The 24,363-nt window shown below is 39.4% G+C and overlaps 1 protein-coding gene across 2 annotated transcripts; it reads left to right on the top strand.

Moving 5' to 3' along the window:
* The first annotated feature begins 2,876 nt into the window (after positions 1-2,876).
* Positions 2,877-23,321, top strand: TXNRD3 (thioredoxin reductase 3). Of its 2 annotated transcripts, none has more exons than XM_042823548.1 (16): positions 2,877-3,021; positions 9,133-9,193; positions 10,912-11,021; positions 11,540-11,653; positions 13,384-13,456; positions 14,271-14,390; positions 14,799-14,941; positions 16,309-16,424; positions 16,519-16,744; positions 16,884-16,976; positions 17,410-17,486; positions 18,863-19,019; positions 19,201-19,308; positions 20,102-20,197; positions 21,626-21,760; positions 22,045-23,321. In XM_042823548.1, exons 1-16 carry the CDS (start codon positions 2,899-2,901, stop codon positions 22,105-22,107), a joined length of 1,815 nt encoding a protein of 604 aa, XP_042679482.1. In that variant the 5' UTR covers positions 2,877-2,898; the 3' UTR covers positions 22,108-23,321. The 2 variants fall into 2 exon arrangements, with proteins under 2 accessions (XP_042679482.1, XP_042679483.1); XM_042823549.1 differs by lacking the exon at positions 2,877-3,021 and adding an exon at positions 6,732-7,748.
* The last annotated feature ends 1,042 nt before the right edge of the window (positions 23,322-24,363 follow it).

Below are 24,363 nucleotides of genomic sequence, written 5' to 3'. Positions count from 1 at the left end.
AGTGCTGATTCTCAGCTGATGAGCTTATTTTCCTTTTCTTCAGTGAAGGAAGAACAACCATTACACAGAATCACAGAATCACAGAATCACCCGGGTTGGAAGGGACCTCAAGGATCATGTAGTTCCAACCCCCCTGCCTAGCAGGGCCACCAAACACACACAACCATTCCCCCCTCCCTCCCTGGCTGAAGTCTCTTCTGATCCAAAGGCTCTCCCATCTCAGAATTGAAGAACAAGTTTATTACACAGCCTGTGTTTTATGCCCTCCAACCAGCCCTCCAACAGGCTGATGGTAATGTGCTTAATGGTGCCAAAATCCATGAGTAGGCCAGAAGGCTTTTGACATCATTTGCCATTCAACACTAATTCATAAATCCTGAGCTGCAGGCAATCTGCATCCAAGTCAGTGGCTATCGAATCAGGTTTTCAGCAGCCTCCAGCATGGCTCAGTATCACCAATGTTAATGTTGACAAAGGGTGGAACCATGCTCATGGCCAAGGATTTTGGCTGTCTCCTGGTTTAAGATTGATGTCTTTAGTAATGCTTGAAGCTCAGGGCAGATTTGGAGCTCCTTGTGCAAACTAGGAAATGTGGTTCTAAAATACAGTACATTTATTCTTCTCCTGTTGCAGAGAGTGAATTCCCAGGAGGTCAAGGAAGGCACTGGCATAACGTGAGAAAACATTGGGCCATGGTTTAGGGCTCTTATCCCTTTCTTGATGTTAAGGCACAGTCTCTATTCATTCGTAGCTCTGTTAGAGCATTCTGGGTATATCAGATAGGCAGCAACCTCAGTAAATATGGTCTTGTGGACAGATTCCCAGTGGAATATGAAGCTGGACATAGGCCATGATCTTTTCCAATGAGGATTGAACTGGAGAATAAAGAGGTCTGACTGGGAGCTCTCTGTCTGTTCTTCACTCCATTCAGCAGCGTAAAGACTCCTAGCTATTTGAATGTCCCTGAGGAACAGGAGCAAGCCCAGGTGACACATGAATTTGATTTTAGACAAAAGGGTGGCTAAAGCCACCTTGTTAAGCCTTTCCCTGGTTCTTTTCTACCAGCCATTTGTTTCTTCTCCAAATCGCTACTTGCAAACTAGCAATTTCATTTGGAAATACTTCCAACATCTGCTGTCTTCATCAATTTGTCCTTTGGAACCTTTTTATGGCTTTTACTCTGTGTTTGCAAGAATGGTGTGTAAGTTTATACTTCTAAATATGAGATCAAACACTTAGGATGCCAAGAGCTGTCTAGTCCTGTGCAAGTGATGTGGAAGTTATATCCCTCCCCTCCCCTCCCCTCCCCTCCCCTCCCCGCCCCTCCCCTCCCCTTCCCTTCTTAAATCTCTCCTGTGTGCATTTTATTTTTTACTGTGTGCAGTATCTTACCATGGCACATTATGCTACATTGTTAAAGACTATTTTAGAGGGCTTAGCTTTTACTAATACTCAGATTTAGATAAGTAATTCCATAAGAGAAGACTGTCTTAGTGAGGCCAGTTTTTTTTATTCTATATGTTTATACTAGAGAAGACAGACCAAGACCTTTCATGTGGAAGGTGGGGAAGTTTACTTTTACTCTTTGGGCTGTTTCTGTAATTGATGATGGGCCAGCAGGGAGCCACAGTTCTAGTTGAATAGAATCACACGCTCCTGTCTAAAACAATCTTTTGGTTCTTTCCACAAGCCACACCCCCCTTCCTCAGAATCTCCTTTCACTAACCACCTCATTTAGAAATGTTTACCTTTCCATTGCTTAAACATTTCAGCATTGTCTGCTAGTGAGTGTAATGTGTGTCCAAAGACTGCATGCCAGCTCTAGTCAACTCCTTACGCTTACAGGGAGCCATCTGAAGGGTAAAATCCTGAGGGCTGAATTCCATCTGATATTCTAAGAAATGAAGCAGAGCTCAAAATATGGGGCTAGGGCTTATGCTGCTAACAGTAATTAGAGCTACCAAAAGCTGCTGAGTTGCATGGACAGGACTAATAACGTGGTGATTCCTGACTCTATTACTGAGAAGTCTTCATCCCTTTTCTGTTTCTGGGTATCAGTCCTTTCTTTTTCTTTCAATCACCAACAGCAGCTACCAGCAGGGAAAGGCCAGACCTCTTTGCTCACTCCTCCACTCCAGCTTTGAGGAGAGATATCCTGATTTTGTCTGGGTTAATTTTATTAATAAGAGCAGGTATGGTGCTGTGTTTTGGATTTTTGATGAAAACAGCGTCGGTAACACATCAAGTTCTAATTGTTGTCAAGAAATTCTCACATTGCCTGCCAGCAAGGCGGCTGGGTGTGCACGAGGAGCTGGGAGAGGACAGATCCAAGACAGCTGACTAAAACAGGCCAAAGGGAAATTCCACACCTTATGATATCCTGCAGAAAAATAAAACTCGGGGGTGGGGGAGCTGGCCACGAGGGCTGCCAGCTTTCAGCCCTGAGAATAACCACGACGGACACACAGCAACACCACACAGCTCCCGCCAGCGGGGCACAGCGCCACCCCCGCGCATGCGTCCTGTCGCCACCCTCCTCCGGGCTCACTCCATTCCTCTTCTCAGCGGGGATGTGCATCTGTACAAACGTAAGTTTACCCACCTTTTCCCACGTCGCATTTCGTTAAATTGTAATTATTATTACCTCAAATAGTGATATGGATTATTTGATGATTCTTAGTTGCATTGAAATAAAGGGCGAAAAGCTCTCTGACTTTTCGTCCATCCCCCTCCCTCCGTGCGAATGGTTCAGCCCATCCCGTAGCCTTCCCTGCTCCGGAAGGGGCGTGGCCGCGCCGGGGTCATTGCGGGCTTCGGGCACGCGCCGCCGCTGTTGGCTGAGCGGGGCGTGCGCGGGCGGTTTCACCTCAGCGCCGCTCGCCTCAGCACGGCCCCGCCATGCCGCCGCCCGGGCAGACGCAGCTCCCGGACTGGGACGGCCTGAAGCTCCGCGTGCGGACCCTGATCGCCACGCATCGCGTCATGATCTTCAGCAAGAGCTACTGCCCCTACTGCCACCGGGTGAGGGAGCGCCGCGGGGCCTCACTTCTCCTGGGCCCTACGCAGCCTCTTCCCTTCCTCGCAGGCTGGAGCAGGCCTGTGGTGCGGCCCCCGGGCGAGGCGGGAAGCTCCGGCCTGGGCAGCGCATGTGGAAGAGGGCGAGAGACCTTGCGGGCACTACGCCGCGCTCTGCCGTGCCGCGTCCTTCCCGCCTATTGGAGCCCACAGCGTTGAAGTGATGCGAGGTCCCAGCTGGGTCATCGGCGATTTTTTGTTTTTTGGTTTTTTTTTTCCCTCTTCTAGAGCAGATGAGTGAGTGGGAAGCGCTGCATGGTGCTTTTTGCTTTTTTCCCTCTGCTGGGCTGTTAGCTGGAGGTCGGGGTGCTGGCTGCGTTCAACTTGAGCAAAGCTGCTGCTCAGAGGATAGGCTGAGCTTTCTGCTAGTTTTGAAATTGGAGGGAGAAGGCTGACTGTTGCAAGAGAGTAAGTTCTAAATTCCAGCCACAGTGTATGTTTTACCAAAGAAAAGCTCCTAGTGATGAGTTGTGATGATTAGAAGGAACAGAAATCTTTCTAGCCCTGTTATGTGTGAATCACACATAGCTGTAACTGGTAAGCAAAAGTTGTTAAAGAAAAGCAGGGTCTTCATTAGAATCTTATAATACCATCAGGCTTCACTTATACCTCTCACAGAATCACGGTGTTTGTGGGTACTGAATCATGAATATTTGCAAACACTGTGTAATGAGATATTTAAACCTAATAGTACTGTGCCTGATGTGGATGTAGCGAGGAAAAAATGTGAAAGGAGGTGTGGGATTGAGTTCTGATGGTCTTCAGTGGAGCGGACAACCAGGAAAAGGACTCAAAAGCTGCACTCGTGTGTGTAGTTCGGGCTTAGTCACAGCAGCTCTTGTGAGGGAGGCTATGTTGTGAGCCTACTGTTGGAGTATATACTGAGTATATTCTGCCTCAACTTGCAACTTAGTCGAGGTTTTGGGAAGGGAAGTTTCTGTGTATAAAACAACAGGGCAAACATCAGTTTCTTCTCACCAAGAGTGTTTTGGCAGAAAGTTAGCATAGTAAGCAGCTGTCCTTTAATGAAACTTGTTTATCTTATCAGTGGAAGTTTGAGAAAATGATTTAATGGTTGGCTGGTTATCTTGCGTAAGTGCAGTCCATCTGGCTGAAACGGTATCTTCTTTTGAGGGGATCTGCTTGTTGATGACTTCAGTGCTGTTCTTTGAGAAGTACTTAAAGTTGTCCCTGACTGTATTATTCTTTGTGCTTTCAGTGGTCCTGACCAGTCAACTTTTGGCATGCATGGTGCTCAGTCCAGTGCTTTTTGAGTCATAAGATGGCACAGTAGCTTCTCAAACCTTGGAACTTATTCATTCATCTCTTTGGCATTGCACTGGGACTTGACTAACACAAGGAGCTAATGAGAAAAATAGGCTTATTGCAGTCCAGTAATTAAATTCCAGATTAATGTCCTTTCCTGCATTTGTATGAAATTTCTCCATCAGACAGCATTAATTGCTTCTGGGAAACAGTCAGATCTGGGGAATACTGTCTTTAGTGCCACAAGGCAGGGAACATGCATCTGGAATAGGGGGAGGCCTCTCTCGTGGCCCTTCCTAGGCAGGAGAGTTAAAAGACTTTATGAATGTTAAGTAACAGGTGGTAAATTTGGAGGGGCAGGATGTGAAGCAGAAAAGAGCTGATGGTGAGTTTCTTTGGTTTATGTTCTTTTTTTGAACTGGAGAGAAAGATAGTATGGTGAAGGAAGCCAGTAGAAATTGTTTGCATTGTGGAGGGATGATTAGAGGAAAGCTTGTGGAGGGAGAAGCCACATGAGACATCATTTGGTAAAAGAAAGAAATATCTGCAATAATATGAGTATTATCATCTCCTCCCTATGAAGACTTATAAAATAGTGAAAGGAACAAGAGAACAAAGGATGATGCAGTGTTCTAATCTAGTCTGTACAGTTAATGAAGTGGATATAATTTGGAAGAGTTGTTACAGCTTGGGTATTTAGCCTATAATCACGTAGTTTCAAATTCATAAAGAGAGAGATATTAGTACTATGCAATGCATCTCACCACGGATGGCTGTTAGCAGTGTGTTTTGGTAACATTAATTGAAACAGTGTTGATGTTTATTGCTAGGTCACAGTGCATTCATATTCTAAAAGATACATGGGAAGAATTCTTTGTTTCAAACACTCCCAATCCTGGGGCATTCAAGGCAAGCATGAATGGGGCCCTGGGCAACCTGAGCTCCTTGGTGGCAACCCTGCCTATGGTGGGGGTTGGAACCAGATGGGCTGTGAGGTCCTTTCCAACCCAAACCATTGTATGATTATTTGTTTCAAATGGAAGTAGCCACGCTGGAATTTTAAGATTATACTTTCCTTAAGATCTGCAAATAACTCTCTAAATGAATGAATTAGGTAGCTGTGTTTGATTGGCATAGCTAGCAGCATGACCAGGCAGTTATGCAGTTTTCTGCAAGTGCGATTCATTGTTCAGTTAAGTCAGGCAGTGGTGGGAAGGGGTGATGTTAGAATGACTTCCTCATCATAACTGAATCTGACCGCTCATTAACTTCTTACCTCTCTCGTAAGACTAATGCTAAGTAAGATGTATAAAGAAAACAAAGGGGTTTTTTAGTGTGAGAAATTTCTGGATCTGAACACTGTGATACATTAGAAATTATTTTAAGAGTAGCCAATGTAGCTGTATAAAAACTGCCAGTTATTCCAGGTACGTGTTGTTCTATTACTAAAGGTCATCCAAATCCACAGGAGCATCAGTCAGTTTGGCTATAGCTATTAAATACTAGTTGATATTTGAAATGGCAGACATGCAACTTACCATGTTGCTTGAGTTTACTGCATGTGAGACTTAGCTCCCCTAACGACAAAAAGCATCTCCAGGACGAATTCTCTTGAGTGCCAGACCAATTTCTAAGCTTTGTGCAATCTATTTCCATATTTAGTGCTACGTAAAAAATTTTCTGGAGTCTTTTTTTTGGAAACCTGAGAAGGCTTTGTATTTTGCAACTTCAGTTGTGCTGCTTGGTCTGGAGAATCCTTAGTGTTTACCAGAAATCATTTCCTGTGTGCTTTCTCTAGACTACTCATGATCGCTGTTACTTTTCTATTCTTCCTCTTATTTTCTTTTCCAAAGCAAGATCTAGTCTCTCCTGCATGTACTGAAGGTTTCATAACTTTGGGCATATAGTTGTCACTCTTGTTTCTGCTTCATCACCACTAACACATGCGTAATCTATTCATATCATCTATAATCACTGCTTCTAATTAGGATCCTGATATTTGTCTGGTTCTTTTTCTCTACTCTGTATCTTCAGTAGAGAATAAACATCACCTAAAGGCACTGCTTTAAATTTGTCTTTTCTTGTGTAATCCTTTCTTGTTCTAAAACTGTCCTCTGTCCTGTCCTCCCCCTGCTGTCTGTTGTTTCACTGTTTGAGATGCATTTTTTTGTATGTATTTTTTTAAAGCCACTGATGAAAACTTGCCTTTTGTGTCCTGCTGTTCTGCTGCAGAGTAAAACAGCAGCCAAGTGGAAAATTTGTGACTTCCCTGCAGAATCGTAGTGTGCCACTTTGTAGCAGCAATCTTCTTTGAGCTTTGCTTTTTTAGATTTTTTTTTTTGCTTTTTTAGATTTTGTGGCATTCAGCTTGGGCTTATAACAGCAATTGCAGGATTGCAGGGCAGGAGCAGTTTTGCTGCTGTTTCCCACTCATTCAGCCCATAGCTGTGGTCACTCCAGTAAGTAAGCAAGCCTTAGAGTGGCATGAGTTTGTAAGGAAAGTTTTTAGGTCTGTGTAGATGGTTTCAGAGATCTGGGACACAGGATGTCTTAGGAAGAGATTGGTTTGTTCAGCCTTAAGAGGAAGATAGGAGGGATTATATTTTAATCGTCCACTTGATACCTGATAGGCAGAACAGCCACACTCCTCTCAGTTTTAGAGTGAAAGAACAGAGGGCAACATGCACACTGTTAAACAAGAGATATTGCAATGAGATGAAAGGGAAATTCTTCCCTGGGGGTGGTCAGACATGGGAGCAGCCCAGAGACTTGTGTCATCTGTCCTTGTTGGTTCTGAATACCTACATGGACAGTACTTTGCCCAAGGTGACCCAGCTTCATGTCTGCTCCTGTTTGAGCAGGCAGCTGCACCTGGTGACCTCTGGAAAAGTCCACTCCAACTTCCTTTATTTTGTAGGTGTAAAATTAATGCTGTCATCTATACAAGCAGGGTTTGTTTTAGTATGTTATTGTTTCAATATGACGTAAGGAAACTTGTATCATTAATACATAATATAAAAGGTTTATTTCTGTCTTAATAAAGTTGAAGCCATTAGAAAGTAGAGGGCAGTGAAATACTTGGTGCTTGGCACAGTGACCGCATGGATCACAGTGACACGAAAGGCTTTTATCACATTTAACATTTTAAAGCATCTTAAATGTGATTCAACTTACTCTGAGTGTTGTCAGTAAGTGTGAGTTTCATCAGAAAGCTGGTTGTTGAAGTATTTTTATTTTCTTTCTTGAATCAACAACAAAGCACACAGAGCTGCCATTGAGAATCCAGGCTGGCAAGGAGCATGCAGAAATTTAGCTACAGCTTCTTGCTAGAGCTGTTCTTGTATCAAGACAGTTAGGATGAAAAGCAGATATTTCACCCGATGCCTTACAACATCTCTTTGCCAGAGGTAAGTCGGCCAAGATATATTTTGGGAGTAAATATGCCAGCTTTAACATTACCTTGTTATGAAGTATGTCCTTGTCAAACTGTGAGAGCAGTTCACACAATTTCAGTTTTGCTGATTTTACAAATAGATGTTGCAAATAAAAAAATCTAATTTCTAAATGGCTGCTTGATTTGAATCTAGTAGTTGTGCTCTGCTCTGTCCATTCAAAGCTAGTATTAGAAGAGGAAGTTTCCTCCCCATGGAGGAAAGAAATAGCTCAAGTTGTCGTGTAGGGTGGCTTTTTCCTTTTCAAGGCTCTCATAGAGGTGATTGATTGTTTCCATGCTGGCTCCTGGATGCCTGAAACATTTAAGATATGAATGATTTAAATGGGGGAACAAAAATAAAAGGCGTATATGTTAGAACTGCTCCTGTCTGATCCTGGAGGCTGGGGCAGATGTTAAACCAGAAACCCGAAATCAGAACTAGAAAAAAATTCCAGTCTTGTCCCAAGCCTCAGAGTAGAAGACAAGATAGTTCAAGCACATCTGATGTGCTCTTTGAAGTCGCTCACTGATCTGGATTGTTTTCCACCTGGGCAACGTGTTTCAGTGTCTTGCTGTCAGGAAAACCTTTTCCTGCAGTCTAATAATCTCTTGAAGCAGTTCAGTCCCGTCCACCACTACTTTCCTTCTTCATTACGGCAGTCGGTTAATTATTTAAACACAGCTGTTTTTCCACATCTTTTCTTTAAGTTAAACTCATTGACTGCTTAGAATAATTGTTCTCCACTTGTTCTAAATCTTTTCTGTAATGCAGTGACCAAAACTGCAAGACTGAATACAGGGCTGGTAGGCTTGAGCTGCCTTTGCTCTGTATGCTTAGGGATTACTCTTGTGGCTTTTTATAATGGCTTTTTTGCCTAACAGTGTTTGTTTTGCAAGTTATCTTTAATCCCCATTCTTTCTTTCCTTAGTACTTGGGAAGTCTGACTGCTGCATTATTTTTCTTCATGATATTTTTCTACATAGCAATTACTGTCATTGTTTTTGCCTGTTCAGGGGATGTTGAGATCTGCAGCTAAGCCAACTGTATAAAGAAGTTGTCTCTTAAGATCTGTTGAACTTGCAGTAGGAGATTATCTGTGGCATACTTTGTTTGAATGCTGTTAAATAGCCTGACTTTAAATGAGGACTGTGCAAAATGTAGAATTAGTGACAAACTTTATGAAAGATATCTATGGCTATACCCTCAAAGAATTATAATCGAGTCTTAAGTCCTTATGCATTTGTATAATTGAGAATTAAAAGGATGCATTTACCCTGAACTGTGCGTTGGACCTTGTGGAAGGTTTGCCTTGGCAGTCTGCCTGGGTACAAAAACATTGTGTCCTTTTCTGTTACAGGTGAAAGAACTCTTCAGCTCGCTAGGTGTACAGTACTATGCTTTGGAACTGGATGTAACTGGTAAGTGGCAGAAAGAAAGTGTATCAGGTATTGCTTAATGTAACTAAAACTGGGTGGATGTGCATGGCTTTAAGCTGTCTTGAACTAACGGTAAGTCTTAAGGAATCGTGGAAAGGACTCGTGAGGATCGTTGAGTCTCAACTTTAAGTGTACAGAGATGAAAAGGTAGTTGGGATTCATTGTGGATTTTAGTGTGGGGGATACATTTTTAATTTCACTGAAGGTCCTCTTTCCTCTTTCAGTACAAGCCACCTAATAACTGTATGTGCAGAGGATGTGAGATCTGGTTTCTCCTTTGGGAGTCTCATCTTTCAGGAAGAAGCCTTTGGTAGTTTTCTCTTACCTCTGTTATGGCTTTTAGATGAATTGTTAATGTTTGATGTGGTGTAACAGTGACATTCAGAGGGAAAGCTGCTGAGTCATTGGTAAGAGTGTGAATTCCACAGTCTTGACTGTTTTCCATTTGAGTTTTTTCTAAAGCCTTTATTTCCACCACTCCTGCAGCATGTTATACTTGTGTATGTAATGCATGTAGTTTTAAGAACAAAGTTTCTAAAATAATACTGAGTTCTTCATCACACCATTAGTAAGCTGTTGATTATGGATCATCACCCATATGATTTTATATTTTATTTTTCCTATGCATAGAAATAAAACGTAGTTTCTAATCCTTTCTTTTCAAGTGTGTTTAAGCAGTATTTGAGGGGAAAAATGTGTTAGTAATCCAAGTACCTCTTCTGACTTATCTCAACTTTCATTAATTAAAAAGTAAAAAAATACTATAAACTAGGCATGGCCCTGTATATACACAATACAGCTCTCTGATTGATTGATTTCCTGAAATTACTTGTAATTAAGAAAATGTTTCTTTTGCAGTTATTTCAATCACTGATTGTAAATAAATCTTGGAGTATAGAGATTTCTAACCAGTGATTACTGTAAAACCTTCCCACATTTACTACTGTACAACTATTGAGAGCTCTAAACTGAGGCTGCCTATTGGTGCTGGTGATTCAGATGTCAGGTCAGGCAATGATAATCTTAAAACAGGAAGATTTCAAGCAGTGTGGCAGATAGAAAAAGCTTGAAGATGCTGTGAACATGACCACGTTTATTCTTCTGATCTCCAAATTCTTGTAATTACAAAGCTGCTGGGCAAAACTGTGTGCACTTAAGTGGAACAGAACTCCAAAACCAGACAATTCTACTGGGGAAAAAAAGCTGTCTGTATGATTTCTTGTTTTATCTAATATATGTGTGTGTGTGTGTGTATATATATAAATATACACATAGCTAAATTGTATTTAATTCTTTGCATCTATTATGAGTTTTTAGTAATATTTAGACTAATACAAAAAATAATGTGTAAGTATATGTAGAAAGATAAATATATTTAAAATTTAAGTGTGGCACCAAATGTTATACTGCCAGAATGGGATTCTGGAAAGAATCCAGAAAACATGGGGCTAAACTTGATTACTTCAACTACTTCAGCCTGAAGATCTTTGACTTGAAGTACCTGTTTATCCTCCATATTTTAGCCAGCCTTTTCACAAACTATTTTGTGTCGAGTCTGTGTAGAAATGTGATGCCCAGGAAATAATGGTTTTCTTGACAGGCCTATGTATGTTGCAGTCTACACCTTTAAAATGTCAGCTTGTATAAAAAGCCCCTTCTTGAAAGTAATTGTTTAATGTACCTTTTTCATTTGTTTTTAGATGATGGGCCCAGTATTCAGCAAGTGTTAGTGGAGCTAACTAATCAGAGGACTGTGCCTAATGTTTTTGTCAATGGAAAACACATAGGTGGCTGTGATGCAACTTACAAGGTAACTTCCTTTAAAAATAACTAGGACTAGACAAGAGTGGGGGTGATGTTAGGTGATGTCCTTCTGCTGTCTAGCTTGTTGGTGAATTAACTTAGGCTCTGCGTTTCTGTTACAAATATGCAAGTGTGCATTTTCTTGAATTTGTCTGCAGACAAACTCTTAGAAAGTTTGTGCAGCACTCAATCTAAGCTGTAGGACTGAGGAAATAGGCCATCAAATATCTTTAACTTGTGCGTTCTGTGGCCTGAAGTCTGTTGTGTAAATGAAACACAAACATGTTTGAGTCTTTTCCAGGATCATAAACTTAACAATTGCAGCATTTTTGGGGATCCCCTTTTCAGAGCAGACTTAGCTAGATCAAATTGCTTGGAGTCCTTGGCCATACATATAAAAATCCAGAACAGCTGTGTTTTCTGCTATAATATTGAAGGGGAAGTAATTAGACTGAGTGGTCTAGGTCAGAAAAGGCATTGTATTTCAATTTTTGCTTAAAATCAAGTCACCACATGTTTCTACAGGCTTATGAGAATGGAACACTGCAAAAACTTCTTGGTAATGTCAAAGATGCAGAGACCTATGATTATGACCTCATTATTATTGGTGGTGGCTCAGGCGGACTCGCTTGTTCCAAGGTATGACATGAACAAGTTGTGTATGAAACTTGGTCAAAAAATAAGTTTCCTTATTAATCACGGTAGAATAAAACAGTATATATGATGATGATTAATAGTGTTAGTCTTGTTAATGAATCAGTAGCAGTACTGGTAGTTTGCTCATTCAAAGAATGACAGCCTGTATGGACCACTTCCTAGAGAATGACTAAACTCAAGTCTTGATCTAATAATAGGTTTTAGGCTCCTAGCTGAGAGTGGAACTTTAAGTATCTCCTCTTTATGTGCATTGTACAGGCGATTGAATGCTTCCAAACAGTAATCTGGAAAACTTGCAGACTGTTCTTGAAGTACTTCTGCATATTAGGATCCAGGACTACCAGTAATCTAAAATAAAGTGTTTTCAACTGTTACCTGAATGACCTGTTTCACGCTTCATTATTCCTTCTAGCTCCTTTTTCAGAAATAGTAACAGATTATGCACCTCTTTCACAGTTAGCTGTTATTCAGAGTGCCACTAGGCCTGAGATGTAGGTTCAGTTTTCGACATGAGGAATTTGAACCCATGTTTCCAACTTCTCAGTTAGCCATCTTAGCTGTCAATTTTTGGTTTGGACATGGTGAGGTTGCTCTTGGTAACCTTGCTGACTTCTATACAACAATACAGTTAAGCATGCAGCTATAACTAGATCAACATAAGAAAGGTAGAAAAGGAGATACGACATTGTACTTTATTCTAATTTGTGGGAGAAGGTGTGAGTTCTTCCTCCAGAATTGTGTGTATATCGTAATAGTCAGTCACAGGTGGTTGATGTGGCTTTGGTGTCCTTGCACTGAAGAGGGCTTCTGAAAGGCTCTCTTATTTCCTGTCGTTACAGTATAATAAGCTGTTAAACATAAATCTCCCTCCACTTTGCCCCACAACTCCTTCAGTTGGCTAGTCGTTTTCAGAATGCTAGAAATCTTCCCTCGGTGCCTTCTGGGACATGAACGATAAACTTGGTGGTAATTACCAACTTGTTCAGAGTGGAAGAGTTCAGTTATTTGAAAAATAGGACATAAGTGGGTAACTCTAAACTTGTTTGATCGAGAATCACAGCAATTGTATGCAGAAGCTCTTAAACAGATTGGATCAAAGCTTTAGGTGCCCTTAAAAAAAAATCTGATATTGAGTAGATTCACTCAAGTGCTTGGTCGTCCTGTGGATATAGGGCTATTCAGTTTGAAATGGAAATTAGGTGGATATCTAATCAAAGCTCTGGCTTCAAGCAGGGTGAGCTAAGGTTATGCAGGGCCTTATTTGGGTCTTGAAAATGTTCAAAATCTTGGGGCACCAGTGTGTCTGGGAATCCTACTTTCCTGCTTGACCGTCTTCATGGAATTAAGTTTGTTCTTCGTACTCCTATTTCAACGTAGGGACTTGGTCTTTTATCCTTCTACCACTTGCCACTGCAGCGAGCATGGCTCCAGTACTGTAACTCCTGGCACTGGAAGGTTGTTATCTACCCCCATAACCTTTTCTTCAGACTGAAGAAGCCCAAGTTTCCTATTATTCTTATAGGACATGAATGTTTGATAGTAGAGAAGGTAGAAAAGGTACACATGGTAATGAGACTGACTAGCAAAAGAGCCTTTTATTTGTGCTAAGCATATCATCAGTGCAAACAAGCGGTCATGTTTCTTCGTTAAGGAAATGTTTGTTAATGCTGGTTTATCTTCCTTTTTTTTTTTTTTTTTTTTTTTTTATACAGGAAGCTGCTACCTTGGGAAAGAAAGTGATGGTATTAGATTATGTTGTGCCAACGCCCCTGGGAACCACCTGGGGTAAATACAGTGTTTGAGTACCAGTGAGAAATGTATTGATTTGTAAGATATTGTGGATTTGTATTCTTCAAAATTATGGCAGAATTCTGTAATTCTGAAACATAACAAAGGAGTTGCTTTCCTGACATGCCTGGATGGTTATTTCTGTTTTCTGTATTGCTAGCTCTCTGTTCTTTGTTAAATGTTGTTATAATTCAGTTACAAACTGTGGCCAAATGTGTGTCTGTGTGTGTTCACAATCTTCTGTCTGTTTTTAATACTTCTCAGTTCATCTGCTTTTATTTCATGAATGGCTGATCTAGGTTATGTCTAAAACAGTGTGACTGTATGGGTGTGCATGTATCACCTTTTTATAATTAAACAGCTGCTGTCTGACCTTATTAATGCTATTGGCAATTGAGAAATAGTAAGGAATTTCAATGGTCAGACTGAGTCGAAGTGTGAATGTGCTTTCATAGCCTTAAAGCAAATTCGTATTTCAGATTCCACAGAATAGATAATACTGAACTCTGGGTTTTTTTGTCACGCTTTCTTGCTGATCCAACTAACTTGCAAAGCACCCTGTAAGTAGCTATCCTGGATCTACATTGAAGACATCATACTAAACCTCTTGGCTGGATGAGTCAAACGACTTCTTAAACGGAATACAAACTTGTAACCTTGGTGTACTCATTTTAAAATGTTTCTAACAGCAGAATTTCATGTTAGTTTTGTTGCATTATCATGAACTGATATATAAGTGACTATGCCAAGCATGTACAGAAGCATGAATATTTTGTTCCTGCAAGCAATAACATGATTCTTCCCGTCTTAGGACTTGGTGGTACATGTGTAAATGTAGGTTGTATTCCCAAGAAGCTAATGCATCAAGCAGCACTTCTGGGGCAGGCACTCAAAGATTCAAGAGCATATGGCTGGCAGTATGAAGAGCAAGGTTAGTAAGAACGTGGGACAGACAGGACTGTATACAGATGACTCTAAGATAGTTATGACAGTTCTATGTACTTCAAACTTAGGTAACTGTTGAACTCTGCTTCTGTTTACCAAGTAAATAAGAACGATTCTTCCTTCTTGATCCTTCTTTCATACATAAAAAAAATCTTTAAGATTAGAAGCTAGTTATTTTGTTCCTGGTATTATCTCAAATAAATAGATGAGCTTCTTGGATGGTCTTATTTCAGATAGTTACAAGTCAGGTAAATATATCACGATGATTTAAGACTCTTATAGACATAATCATTACTAATAATGATGGCTGCTTAACAAGATGTACAATGAATAAGATTTGAGCTTTTAACAGTTCATTTGGTTTCTAAAATATGAAATTAATGGCTTGTTTCAGTTAAACACAATTGGGAGACCATGGTAGAAGCAGTTCAAAACTACATTGGCTCTTTAAACTGGGGCTATCGATTGTCCTTAAGAGAGAAATCTGTGACATACCAAAATGCCTATGGAGAATTTGTTGAGCCACACAAAATTAAGGTATGTGTTTAATGTTTAAAAGATCTTACTTAGTTGAGAGGGAAAATTTGGGCTCTTGAGCTGCCATTTAAATTCCATCTAGGAAAAAAATCTTCATTCTGACATTGCCTACTTCATTCAGCCTAAAAGAAGTTGTTCCTGAAATAAGTTACTGATTCAAATTGATGTTTTGCTTTATTACATGTCACAGTGCAAGTTACTAGATTGGCAAACATAGGAGTAATGTGGATATTGGTTAAACTGAAGTCTTGCATGAATATGGCCAGGTAGTTTCTCTCAGTGGCTGGCTTTGCTGAAGGTGAGCTGTCCAAGCCAAAAAAAAAAAAAAAAAAAGCACAGAAAACCTTCAGCAGTAACAATATAACACTTGGAAACTCTTCGGACTAAGATATGTACTGCATTCTGCACAGACTGCAGAAATTAAATTTGGATTAAGCACTTGCATAATAGTGCTAGATAGAAACATATGCTGCATCAGCATAAGAATTAAACTGTCTTGCAAGACAGAGCATGTGCTGGCAGTCCTGCTATGAGTGGTAGTACTGTAGCAAGGTTAACTCAGAAGAATTGCGTTTTGAACAAAACTATCTGGATCAGTGGCTACAATTGTCTGTTTTCAGTATGAGCTTATGAAGCTAACTGTTTCAGTGTCTGCATATGCAGGTTATCTGCTTAGTAGTGCTCTTTTTCTACAAATAAAGTAGAACAGAAACTTTCAGTAATAGGTTGTACTTGATGAACCTCTGAGATCCCTTCCAACCTATGCTATGTGACAACTTGCTGGGGAGGAAGCTTCTCTTTCTGTATTGGTAAATAAAGAACAAGAATGAAGATTGGATTTCAGAAGAGATGTTGGCAGGATAAAATTCCCTGAGGGCCTTTAGAGATCAAGAAAGTAACTAAATCACTTTAAATTCATTTAAAATATTATTAAAGTATTAGGCCCTCCTAAAGCATTTAAGTAGATTCTATTTTTATTTTTCTAAATTAGCATAAGAAGTGATTGATGTTATTCTGTAATTAGTTGGGCTTTTCTTAGAAGCAAGGGGTGGAAGAGCACCCTTCATTTGCTGTGGGTTTTTATAATTTAAAGTTATCAACTACTCATGTGGATCTAATTGTTCATATGAGCAGAATTCAAGCAGTAAAGGATTTCAGGTGCTGTAACCTACAAGAACAGAGTAATAGTCTATGCTTTAAGCGTGTAGTTCATCAGTGATCTGTATGGCCTGTCTAAATGTTTGAAACTACTTGTATGTATGTTCTGAAATATATCTACAATGTTTAGGTGAAGATTGTTTTTTTTGTTTTTCACTTTATTGTAAAACCTATTCGTATGGTAAAGACTTTTGTGTCTATATAAACAGGCAACGAATAGAAAAGGACAAGTAACCTATCACACAGCAGAGACTTTTGTTCTGGCAACAGGAGAAAGGCCTAGATATCTGGGTATTCCTGGAGATAAAGAATACTGTATTACAAGGTGAGATTAAAAGGCATCACGGGCTGAATTTTCTTTGCTCTAATGCTTGCAAAGACCTGTATTAAAAGAGCCATGTGTCTTCTTTTCTTTTTAGTGATGACCTCTTCTCCCTGCCTTACTGCCCTGGCAGAACACTAGTTGTGGGTGCTTCCTATGTGGCACTGGAGTGTGCAGGATTTCTTGCTGGTTTAGGTCTTGATGTCACAGTCATGGTGCGTTCCATACTCCTTCGAGGCTTTGACCAAGAGATGGCAGAAAAAATAGGTGCCCACATGGAAACGCATGGTGTAACATTCATAAGAAAGTTTGTACCTACTCAGGCAAGTGCTTTCTTAGCTTCCTTCTCTTTGTGCAAAATTACCTTAAACAACACAGGTTTAAAAAAAAAAAAAAAAAAAGCAAACAAACATATGCTTTCTATTGCTTAAGATCATTCTAATCTTGCAAATCTTTATACAGGTAGAAAGGCTGGAGGATGGCACACCGGGAAGACTAAAAGTGACAGCAAAGTGTACTGAGGGTCCAGAAATTTTTGAAGGGGAATATAACACTGTAAGCACTTCTGGATTTGAAATAACTAAATATTACAGTGCTGTGAAAATGCATTGAAGTACTTTAGAATCTGTTCAGGATAAGGCAAAGAGAAGTCTGTCCTGGCAAATAATTCAAGTAGCTTCCTGGCAGGGGGGGAAAAAAAAAAAAAGGAATTGAATAATCATCTCCAGTTGCACCTTATCAGCAAAAGAGGTGAAACTTAAATGTGTGGAATTCAGTCTTTGTGCACATTGTTGTTCTGTTTTGTTCTGTAGCTAATGTTGCATTTCTGAAATAAGCTGCATGTGAGGGAGGCTGGACTGGTGACTCCTCTTCATACAATTTTTTTGAGAAGTCACTTCAATTATGAATGCTTTAAAGCTGTTTCAGAGGAAAGTAAAACCTAATCAGCTTTACACTTCTTTAAAGTTACTGTATGTAATTCTTTTAGGTTTTGTTAGCCATTGGTCGGGATGCATGTACCAGAAATATTGGCTTACAGACAATTGGTGTCAAAATCAATGAGAAGTAAGTATTGCTCAGCTCCTATAAGCCACTGATTTATTTTAACTTCTTTTTAATAATATCTAATGATACTGACACTTTTTGTTAATTTTTTTTTTTTTTTTTTTTTTTTTTTTTTAAGCCAAGCAATTATATGAATCTTTGACATCTTATCTGTCCTGGATTTGAGTACAATTTCTCAAACTTCATTTCCGTAAAAGAACTATTCTAGTACCTATTTGTTGGCTGCTGCACTCCTGGAATGCACTTAATATTTACTTAATATGTTCAGAAACTACAGTCTAGTACTCTGTTAATTTCTGAGGGGAAGCCTGCTAAAAATAAAAATAAAACTTTTCATTTTTAAAGGTTTTAGTGTTCGCTTCAGCATTTCTTGATAGCTGTTCCACATATGTGAGCTTAAGCTGTAGATCTACAGGAATCTTAGTATATTTGTGATGGTTTTTTCTTACTTTTTTTTTTGTAGTAGGCTTTTAAGTCTTCAAGTAATGCTGTAGTCCTGGATCTTATTTGGCAAGTCAGTCTGAGGATTTAAAGAAGTAAACTTCACACTCCCTTACAGATTTTGATTTCTCCCTAGAGTCAGTTGCAAAACGTGGTACAAAGGAAGAGGCAGGATTATGTAGATCAGAGAGAGAAGAATTCATCATCTTGCAGCAGCTAGAAATTTATTAAACAAGCTTATTATAGAATCATAGAATCACCAAGGTTGGAAAAGACCTAAAAGATCATCCAGTCCAACCATTCACCTATTCCCAATAGCTCCCACTAAAGCTCCTACCTATTCAGGCTCTTGGTGGTGCATAGCGCTAGGACAAGGCGTAGTGGCCTAAAACTTGAACATAGGAAGTTGTGTACTAACATGTGGAAGAACTCCTTCATGGTAAGGATGACAGAGCACTGGAACAGGCTGTCCAGGGAGGCTGTGCAGTCTCCTTCAATGGAGATATTCAATACCCAAGTGGATGTCTACCTGTACAACCTACTGTAGGGAACCCGCTCTAGCAGGGGGTTTGAACTGTGATCTCTTGAGGTCCCTTGCATTGTAATTCTGTGATTTAAACATGTGAGTGATGCAGCTTTTTTTTTTTTTTTTTGTGATCTGTATGGTATTCAAGTAAAAAATCAAATGTCCAAAGATTTCTGAGCAGCTTAGTTGTCATCAGATTTGTGTTGAAAACTGACTTCAACAGTGTAGAAGCTTTGAAGAGCTTGCAAATGAAGTGGAAAAGATGTGTACTTATTTTAAGTACTAAGCATGTTTTCTGAACATCTTTGTTGCAGAACATCTCCCCCTTATTAGTTTTTGGAGGCTTCTGAGGAAGGTTGTGATATTGAACTCTGTTCTGTTTTCTGTTGTTTTGTTTTGTTTTAAAAAGGAATGGGAAGGTACCAGTAAATGATGAAGAACAAACCAATGTGCCTTATGTTTATGCTATTGGGGATATCTTGGATGGAAAGCTTGAACTTACTCCTGTTGCCATTCAGGCAGGGAAACTCCTGGCCCGCAGGCTCTATGGTGGTAGTTCCACAAAGGTAAATCTGTAAGAAAACAATTTTAATTTCAATACTTTTTGCCTCAGACTTTCAGTAACATGGGTCAATTTGTCCGTGTGACTGTGGGGACTGCGAGCATTTGGTAAACAAAAGAAAAGGCTCATAAATTTTCTTATGGATTACTGATTGCACAGTCTAAATATATATTCTGCATTTTCAGTGTGACTATGTCAACGTACCAACGACAGTGTTTACTCCTTTAGAGTATGGCAGCTGTGGGCTAGCTGAAGAGAAAGCCATAGAACAATATGGAGAGCAAAATTTGGAGGTGAGAGCACTCAATATTTGATTATCCTGGAGCTTGATGTTTTTTGTCTGTAGAGGTTACCTCAATGGGCCTTTGATCATGAAAGTGTTGTCATAAGATGAAGTTACTGGACTCCTAGAAATTCACAACTGGACTCGATAACAGTAGAGTTGTGCATAGCAGTTTGCATGCTGCTGAGAAGTGTTTGATTTCAGGAGGCCAAAATCAGGTTGCAAAGCTGTGGGTAGTTTTTTCTCTTGTAAGAATGTAAGTACTGTTACTGCTGAAGTCTACCAGACTCTTGGGACTGCCAATTCTGTATATGTTCTCTATACCTAAATTGGGTATAAACTTCTCCTGATCTTTTTCTTAGACTTCAGGAGAGTTGGCTGTAATTTGTTTTACCCTGATTTCTGGCTTCAATGATCCCTTGAAGACAGTTCTCTTATGTCCTTCAAGTACACTTTGTTATTTAGCATCTGTTTTAATTGCTTTGCACAGTAGGGTTAAGTATAGAGAAACTAGATATTAAATTTATGCTAATTTAAAAACTTTTCTCTCTGCAATTTAAATCATAAGCTGTAGCTGTATTAAATTGAGTGTTGAAGTTAGAGCATGTGTTTTTAACCAAGCGTTCCTCTAACTTTTGGAAGATGGACTGGGTGAGAGTGGGGGTGGTGGGGAGAGAGAAGAAAACGCTGTATTATAACAAATAAAATGTAGTGGGTTAAATGTCAAATCACCTATCAGGTATGGTTTGAAAAAATAAACATTGATTGAATTCATCAGACAATTATGTTTCTGTCTTCCTCAGGTTTATCACAGTTTGTTCTGGCCACTTGAATGGACAGTACCAGGTAGAGATAACAATACTTGTTATGCAAAGATTATCTGCAATAAACTTGACAGTGTAAGTAGCAAGCCAAAGTGTGTGTGTTCAGTGTATTCATAATTTGTTTGGACCAGTCAGACGTTTAATATTTTATCTGTCTTGACTTAGGCCAGCTCTATCTGTTAATGTAAGCATAGTTTTAATAGATTTAATCGCTTCAGAAAGATTGTTTGATGTGTGTTGTGTGGGTTTTCTTGTAACAGCTGTTTCAGCAAATGATAGTTTATGGATTATGAAATTTCATCCTGAATTTAAGGATGAATTCATTGAAGAAATTCTCCAGCATTTTTCTTCAGGTTTTGAATTGCTGTACTATTTACAGTCCTGGTTTAGGCTTCTGGACTTTTGTGGGGTTGGGTTTTTTTTTTTTGCCGTGTGCTTTTTGCAGTGTTCAAATGTTTGTGTGTTTAGCAGAAACCTGTAAAACATCTTGATCCTAGAACCTCAGTGATAAGAATTTCTGGTGGTTGGTGGGATTTCTTGCAAAAAAACCCACCTCTGTGGGAAAACCTGTCTGATACAAAAACTTTGTTTAAAATGACTTTGGAGAGAAGGAATTACATGATTAAATAGCTTATTTCCTCTTATCTTAGCCATACTTACTCTTCCTTATTAACCTACTTACGCCTTTCTCAAAGGCTGCGTTTACTGAAGGCAAAAACTGCCAAATGAAAACCCTGGAGGGGAGACCTGCCTTACAGAACCTTCTTTTTTCTAGTATGGTGGTGGTGGAAATGTAAATAAAGAATTTGTTGTTTCTTGCAAATTATGGTCAGACCTGTACTAGAGCTGCTCTGGCGTTGTGGAACACTTTGGGAAAATGTTTTAAGCCAAATTTTGTATTTCTCTCAGTAAATCAATTAATTCAGCAAACTGAAACAGGCGACAGTAATTTTAATCTCATTTTTGTAGGCTCCAGCCACAACTGTAGATCTGTAGATCTGTAGATCTTGCTACAGAGACAACTTGCTCAAAATACAAACCTACTATGTTTTGAAGGAAATTCTTAATAGTTTGGGGGAAGGAGAGAACAGCCAGTGAAGCTGTTCAGTATCAGATGTTTTAAGGCAACATAAGCAGCTCCTTCATGTGAATTGATTATAGAAAAAAAATTTAGATCTGAACATACTGCTTACCTACAAAATAATAGATTATAATTTTGTCAACTGCAGTTGTTTAGTTTTAATATCTTTGAGTCTTTTGAGTGCTGTTCAAGAATTATAAAACTCATGTTAAAGCTTGTTTTCTTCTGATACAATGGCATGGAAGGCTGAAATAAGCCATAGAACTATCTTCAGAGTGGCTTGTGGGTTTCTTCTTCCCCTCCCAAGACCATGCTGTTGACCTGCTGGCATAGCATATACATTTAGGTGTAGGAGTTTATGTGCTGAAGCTGTGTTAAATGTTACCTACTTCACTAATTCTTGTTTTCTTCTCACCTCAAAGAACCGTGTGGTGGGATTTCATGTTCTTGGACCTAATGCTGGTGAAGTTACCCAAGGTTTTGCAGCTGCAATAAAATGTGGTCTCACCAAAGAACTCCTTGATGAAACAATTGGTATCCATCCGACTTGTGCAGAGGTAAGGGCCAAAAGAGCTTTATTTCAAACCTACTTGTGAAGATGGTTACTTAGATGCAAGAAATGAATACTGAAGTGCATTTTATACTAAGTGTTGTTTAGTATTTGCTTAACTTCTGACTACAAGATGTTGAGATGTGATAGGCGTCAATTGTGCGCTGCAACTTTTTCCACTGTAGCAATTTGAGGAACTCTAGTATTGTTATTTCACAAGAAGAGCCTGATAGCCATGTGGATTATGATACAGAGCAATAGTAAATAAGCAATTGTTTTGGTATCTTGCAGGTGTTCACTACAATGGATATTACAAAATCTTCAGGACAAGACATCACTCAACGGGGCTGCTGAGGTTAAACCTGCTGTCTTTCTTGTTTTCATACTGTTCACACTTAGTTCTGTGGAAGTCCTTTACGTCGAACTGTTGTGGGATAAAATAGACATTTGCATCAGTACCACTGTATGTAGTGCAGTGGGGAGTGGTGCAGTAAGGCTTCCTCACTAAATAGTGTTGCAGTGGAAACAGTAATACGGCAGGAAAATCTTGAACAGAAAATCCTGATTTTGCTTGGAATCAGCACTAACGTGCTTTTTTGACGTTCTGGCTCAAAACCTTACTGTGAGGTGAGCTGTAACTGATGGCTGCCATGCAAGGTTGGGAGATATTTTCATCCAGTCAGATGACTGAACTTCTCCTGAAGGAAATCCTCAAGTTGCACAAATTAAAGCTGACACTTCTAAGCTCCAGAGTCTTGTCTAAATGCCTGAAGTAGAAGACAAATATATAACTGAATGAATCTTACCAGCAGTTTAAAGTTATCTAATTTCATTGATGCATCTTGTTTTATTTAACTGTGTGTCTAGTTGAGGCAAGATGGGCACAAATTGGATGCAGTGGATGAACAGTGCAGTTAAAGTACTACTATCGCCCTTCAACCAGTCTAAAACTTCAAAACCTTGAAGATGTTGTTGCTGTTACATTTGTAGTTTGACCTCAGGTGGCATTATGTCTTTAAGATGAGAAATTGAATTGTAGGAATTCTGTGTGTCAGGGTTGAAGAGCATAAGTGCAGGACCTTGTCAATTCTCTCTTGCTATTTATGGCTGTACTTAGTGCTAACAGTCTCAAATCTAGCTTCAGCTCTAGTGTAAAACATCACAGAACCCAGAAATGTTACATCTGTATTTTTCTGTGCAGTATTGAAATTTGAAAGAGAAGAATCTCAGAATAATCTGCCCTGTTAATATAGTAAATGCCTGTCCATGATGGTAACGTGTATTGCGTAGAATGTCTCTTTGGAGCATGTGTTGCAGCAGAGAACAGTGACTTGGTATGCTGTCATACTTTGTGTAGTGTTGTGTACAGTCATTACTCCGAAGTTTTCTTCCATCCCAGCCTTCTGCTCTGGGGGAATTATGCTTGAATTTGGCTATTAGTTTTGTTCAAAGAGATGCTTTGAAAGACTGTTTTGAACACTGTATTATATTAAACAATTTTTAACTATTTAATCTGATGTAATATGGCATTTGAAGTTCAATAAATAGCACAACATTTTGTTGTCTGACCTCATGATTTGCATTAATGCATACACAATAAGTCTTATTTGTGCTGGAATTACATATTTTCATATGCAGTACTAATGCTTCCATGGATTTGTGCGTTCTGTGATCTCTTCAACAGAGAAGGAAATTCTCTTGTCAAGTCTGGGGGCTTGCTCCAGAAATCTAACATGTTTATACTTCTGTGTGTGGATTTTGCTGTTCAAGCTGAGAGGGCAAATTTATATCAGTCTGTATAATCCAGAATGTTTTGCATATATGCATGTTAGTCTTTTGTTACCACAGCTTGCAGGTATTCTGTTTAGTAACGTCAAGGTTTTGGGGTTTTGCTATGGATGCCTAGCAGTACTCCACAGTACTTTCACTGAGGACGCTTGCTGAACTTTTGCTGTTGCTGTGCTGCAGAACTCGGGGAGCTGCTTGTTCCTTTGCTAGAGCCAGTTTGCTGTCTTCTGCAGCATTCTTGTGTGTCTGAAAGTTTTCTTAATAGATCAAATGTTGTAGTTTGAAATAAAATAGGCATAATAATGTAGAGGTGACTAAAAACTCTAAGCTGAAGTGGGTGAACTGGAGGTTCGTCTGAGCTGTTTAAAAAGTGAGTAGAGATTAGGATGAACTACAACAGGTAATACTTTGTGGACTTTGCACAATATGAGTAGCTGAGATGGAACTTGGGAAACTATAAGTCAGTCAGATGGGTTTGTGCTGTAAGAAACTGACTTGCAATGACAAAGTTTGAGTAGGGTAGCCATATTATACTATATATTCCTGGAAAAGGAAACAAACTTTAAGGCAAAGAATAATGTCTTCCTGGAATTATTATTAGGTAAACAGGCACTAATTGAATTTGATTTCCTACTTTGATTTGATTAGCAGGTTCAGATTAATTGATTGATAATTACCACTTGGGTATCTGTAACATTATACTAATTGTGGATGTTCCTTATGTCAAGGACTTGCCTGGGCTGTCAGTGATTTTTAAATACTTTTCACACATTGAGACCTTTGTGCAGTTAGTCTCTTAAGCTTAAAACTCTCCAGTTGTTG

Source organism: Centrocercus urophasianus, unplaced genomic scaffold, assembly GCF_019232065.1.
Source record: "Centrocercus urophasianus isolate 14NV4802_14NV808 unplaced genomic scaffold, USGS_Curo_1.0 seq_22, whole genome shotgun sequence".
NCBI classification, from domain to species: Eukaryota; Metazoa; Chordata; class Aves; order Galliformes; family Phasianidae; genus Centrocercus; species Centrocercus urophasianus.
The sequence above is the reverse complement of the archived record's forward strand: the minus strand, read 5'-3'. Positions and strand labels throughout refer to the sequence as shown.

Excerpts from the sequence above, each read along its gene's own strand:
- TXNRD3 (XM_042823548.1), top strand. The coding sequence starts at position 2,899 with ATGCCGCCGCCCGGGCAGACGCAGCTCCCGGACTGGGACGGCCTGAAG. Across the intron at positions 14,942-16,308 it reads TTGAGCCACACAAAATTAAG|GCAACGAATAGAAAAGGACA; the intron begins GTATGTGTTTAA and ends CTATATAAACAG. Across the intron at positions 16,745-16,883 it reads GAAAGTTTGTACCTACTCAG|GTAGAAAGGCTGGAGGATGG; the intron begins GCAAGTGCTTTC and ends ATCTTTATACAG.